This window comes from Oxyura jamaicensis, chromosome 4 (genome assembly GCF_011077185.1).
Source record: "Oxyura jamaicensis isolate SHBP4307 breed ruddy duck chromosome 4, BPBGC_Ojam_1.0, whole genome shotgun sequence".
In the NCBI taxonomy this organism is placed as follows: Eukaryota; Metazoa; Chordata; class Aves; order Anseriformes; family Anatidae; genus Oxyura; species Oxyura jamaicensis.
Window position 1 is genome coordinate 15,067,062 of NC_048896.1, and position 3,182 is coordinate 15,070,243.

General features: G+C 58.3%; 1 protein-coding gene across 1 annotated transcript; it reads left to right on the plus strand.

Annotated features, from left to right (window-relative positions):
* Positions 1-120: 120 nt before the first annotated feature.
* Positions 121-1,776, plus strand: POU4F3 (POU class 4 homeobox 3). The gene is made up of 2 exons (XM_035326002.1): positions 121-308; positions 752-1,776. Exons 1-2 carry the CDS (start codon positions 189-191, stop codon positions 1,655-1,657), a joined length of 1,026 nt encoding a protein of 341 aa, XP_035181893.1. The 5' UTR covers positions 121-188; the 3' UTR covers positions 1,658-1,776.
* The last annotated feature ends 1,406 nt before the right edge of the window (positions 1,777-3,182 follow it).

Genomic DNA, 3,182 nt, shown 5'->3' on the forward strand with positions numbered 1-3,182 from the left:
GGGGGGGGTGAGCTCAGTGGCCGGGGGCGGGCGGTGGGAGGTGTCTGCCGAAAGGCGTCCAATGAGCGCCCGGGGGGGCGGGGGGGCCGGGCTATAATGCCGCCGATGCCGGGCGGCGGAGGCAGAGACAATACCGCGCCCCCGGAGCCGGGCTGCCCGGAGCGCCCCTGCCCCGCTCCTCTCCCACCATGATGTCCATGAACAGCAAGCAGGCGTTCAGCATGCACCCCATCCTGCACGAGCCCAAGTACCCCCACCTGCACACCAGCTCCGAGGCCATCCGCAGAGCCTGCCTGCCCGCCCCCCAGGTAAGCCCCCGGCCGGTGGGGGGGCTCCGCGACCCCTCCCCGGCTGTAGTAGCGGGGGGACCGCGTCTTGCTGCGCCCTCTCGACGCGATGGGTTGGGTTTCCTTTGGGTTTGGGGGTCCCGCGCAGCCCAATGGAAGGGTCTCGGACCCAGCAGCTCCGTCCCGCAGCCCAACTCCGGTAGTGTGAAGGTTCCTTGGGACCCCCTGGCTCTGTCCCCCTTTGCTCTGTCCCACTGCTGGGGACACAAGAGGGGTGCCTGGTGGTCCAGCACCCCTTCCCGTGCTCCTCTTTTGAGGCTTGGGCCAGGCTCTGTTCCGCTCACCTGTCCCACGCGTCGCTTTGGGGCAGAGCGGGGTCTCCGTAACGCTGCTTGTGTTTTAATTCTCTCCTGCTCTCTTGGTTTGTTTTCTGCTCCCCTTTTCTTCCCCCAACCCATGTGCAGATCCAGGGCAACATCTTTGCGGGCTTCGACGAGACCTTGCTGCGGGGTGCCGAGGCTCTGGCCGCTGTGGATATAGTATCGCAGAAAACCCACCCGTTCAAGCCGGATGCCACCTACCACACCATGAGCAGCGTGTCCTGCACTCCTACCTCGTCCTCCGTGCACCTGCACCACCCGTCCGTGCTGACCACGCACCATCCCCACCACCACCACCACCAGCCCTCCCAGGGCCTGGAGGGCGAGCTCCTGGACCACCTCAACTCTGCCCTCCCTCTCGGAGGGGTGCCGGGGCCAGACGTGGGCTCCACACCTTCGCACCCTCACTCCCACATGTCGGCCATCAACCACATGGCCCACCACTCCCAGCCTATGAACATGTCCCACACCCACGGCCTCGCTTCCCACGCTGTCATCTCCGGCCCCGAGACGGAGACGGACCCGCGGGAGCTGGAGTCCTTCGCCGAGCGCTTCAAGCAGCGGAGGATCAAGCTGGGGGTGACCCAGGCGGACGTGGGCTCCGCGTTGGCCAACCTGAAGATCCCGGGGGTGGGCTGCCTTAGCCAAAGCACCATCTGCAGGTTCGAGTCCCTCACCTTGTCCCACAACAACATGGTGGCCCTCAAACCCATCCTAGAAGCGTGGCTGGAGGAGGCCGAGAGGGCTCAGAGGGAGAAAATGACCAAACCGGAGATCTACACAGGGGGGGACAAGAAACGCAAGCGCACCTCCATCGCCGCCCCCGAGAAGCGGTCGCTGGAGGCTTACTTCGCCGTGCAGCCGCGGCCATCCTCGGAGAAAATCGCTGCCATCGCCGAGAAGTTAGACTTGAAGAAGAACGTGGTGCGGGTCTGGTTTTGCAATCAGAGACAGAAGCAGAAAAGGATGAAATTTTCTGCCACTTACTGAAGAAGGGGCTGGGAAGGTGGGGGGGGGGGAGTGCCTGGTCCCCCCCCTCCCCAGCCCCTCTGAAGTGGGCAGGGTTTGGGATGATTTTTTTGTTGTTGTTGTTTAAAAAAAAGTCGAAGAAAAAAAAAAAAAGAAAAGTAAACCTAAAAAGGAAAACCCGCCCAGAGCGATGCGAACAGTTTGGTGCCTGCTCCTCACCCCCCAGGCAAACTGGCCCCACTGTTATGACTGGTACAGACTGCTTTTTCTAGACAAAAATGGAGAAAAAGAAGATGAAATGGAAGGCCGGGCGGGGGGGGGGGGGGGGGTTTTGGGGGGGCGGGGGGCCCGGGCAGCGGGGGGGATAGCCCAGCGGGGCTTTGTTGCAGCCCCTTCCCGGCTCGGATGGGCAAGCAGCGGCTGCGGCACCACTCCTTCCTCGGTGCTCGGTCCTCTTCTTTTTAAAAACTAAAAGAAAAATAATAATAAATTAAAAAAAAAAAAAAAAAGGAAAAGAAATAAAAGGAGCTGAAGCCGCCCCGACGGCTGTAAATACGGAGGCACCGGCCCGTGCCCCCCCCCCCCCCGCTCGCTGCCAGGGTCCCCGCGCACACACACGCACACACACGCACTTGCATGGTTTTGTTCGCTGTCCCCTGCCCCTTCGCATTTTTGCAATAACGTTTCTGTTTCTACCTCATCGGCTAAATTAAAAATATATATATATTAAAAAAAAATAGGGAAAAAAAGAATAAAGAAATAGAAAGGAAAAAAAAAAAAATTGGCAAGTCCCTGGAAGTCACGGTTTTGTTTGTTTGGGGGGGGGGGGGGGGGAAAGGGGGAGATTTATTTTTATTTTGCTTTGGTTTCGCTCAAACTGTTCGATAGCCGTATGATTTCACTGTAAAATATCCTACGCTTCGACAATCAAACCATTGGGGCTCACAGGAGCGGCGGGACCAGCCCGGGGCAGCGGGGGTGCGCGGCGTCCCTGCCCCGCGCCTCCGCCAGTACCGAACTCTGCACTTTCTAAGGCAAGAATACTTTTTTTTTCTTTTTTTTTTTTTTCTTTTTTATTTCTTTGCATATTTAATAGAGAAATTTGCCTCCGATTCGTTGTTATTATTTTTTTAAACTAATGATTATTATTATTATTTAAACGAGATTTCGTTTCGCTGTGTGTGTGCTGAATGAAATTTGGTGTCTGTGTACGCTGCAGCATTTCCAATAAACCATGCACGTTTTACCTCACCCCCCCGCTCCTGCCTCCTGGAGTTACTGCGGCCGCCGGGAGGGGCCGGATCCGGCCGCGGCACCCCCGGGGGGCTCGGCCCTTCCTCCTCCGGGGTTTGGAGGGGGGAAAGAAATGAGGCGAAAAGCAACGAAACGAGGGATAAAAGGGGAAAAGCGGGGTTTTAGAGCCTGGGGGAGCTTTCGTTCCTTCTCTGCTGGGGAGCAGCGCAAGCTCCCACCATCCACGGGTGGAAGCTCCACGAGTGGCTTTGGGTTCGGGGCCGGTGCCCACGGGGCAGATTCGTTGGCCGTG

Bases quoted from the DNA above. Each gene is read 5' to 3' on its own strand.
- POU4F3 (XM_035326002.1), top strand. From the start codon at position 189: ATGATGTCCATGAACAGCAAGCAGGCGTTCAGCATGCACCCCATCCTG. The intron at 309-751 runs GTAAGCCCCCGG...ACCCATGTGCAG, and splicing joins CCTGCCTGCCCGCCCCCCAG to ATCCAGGGCAACATCTTTGC.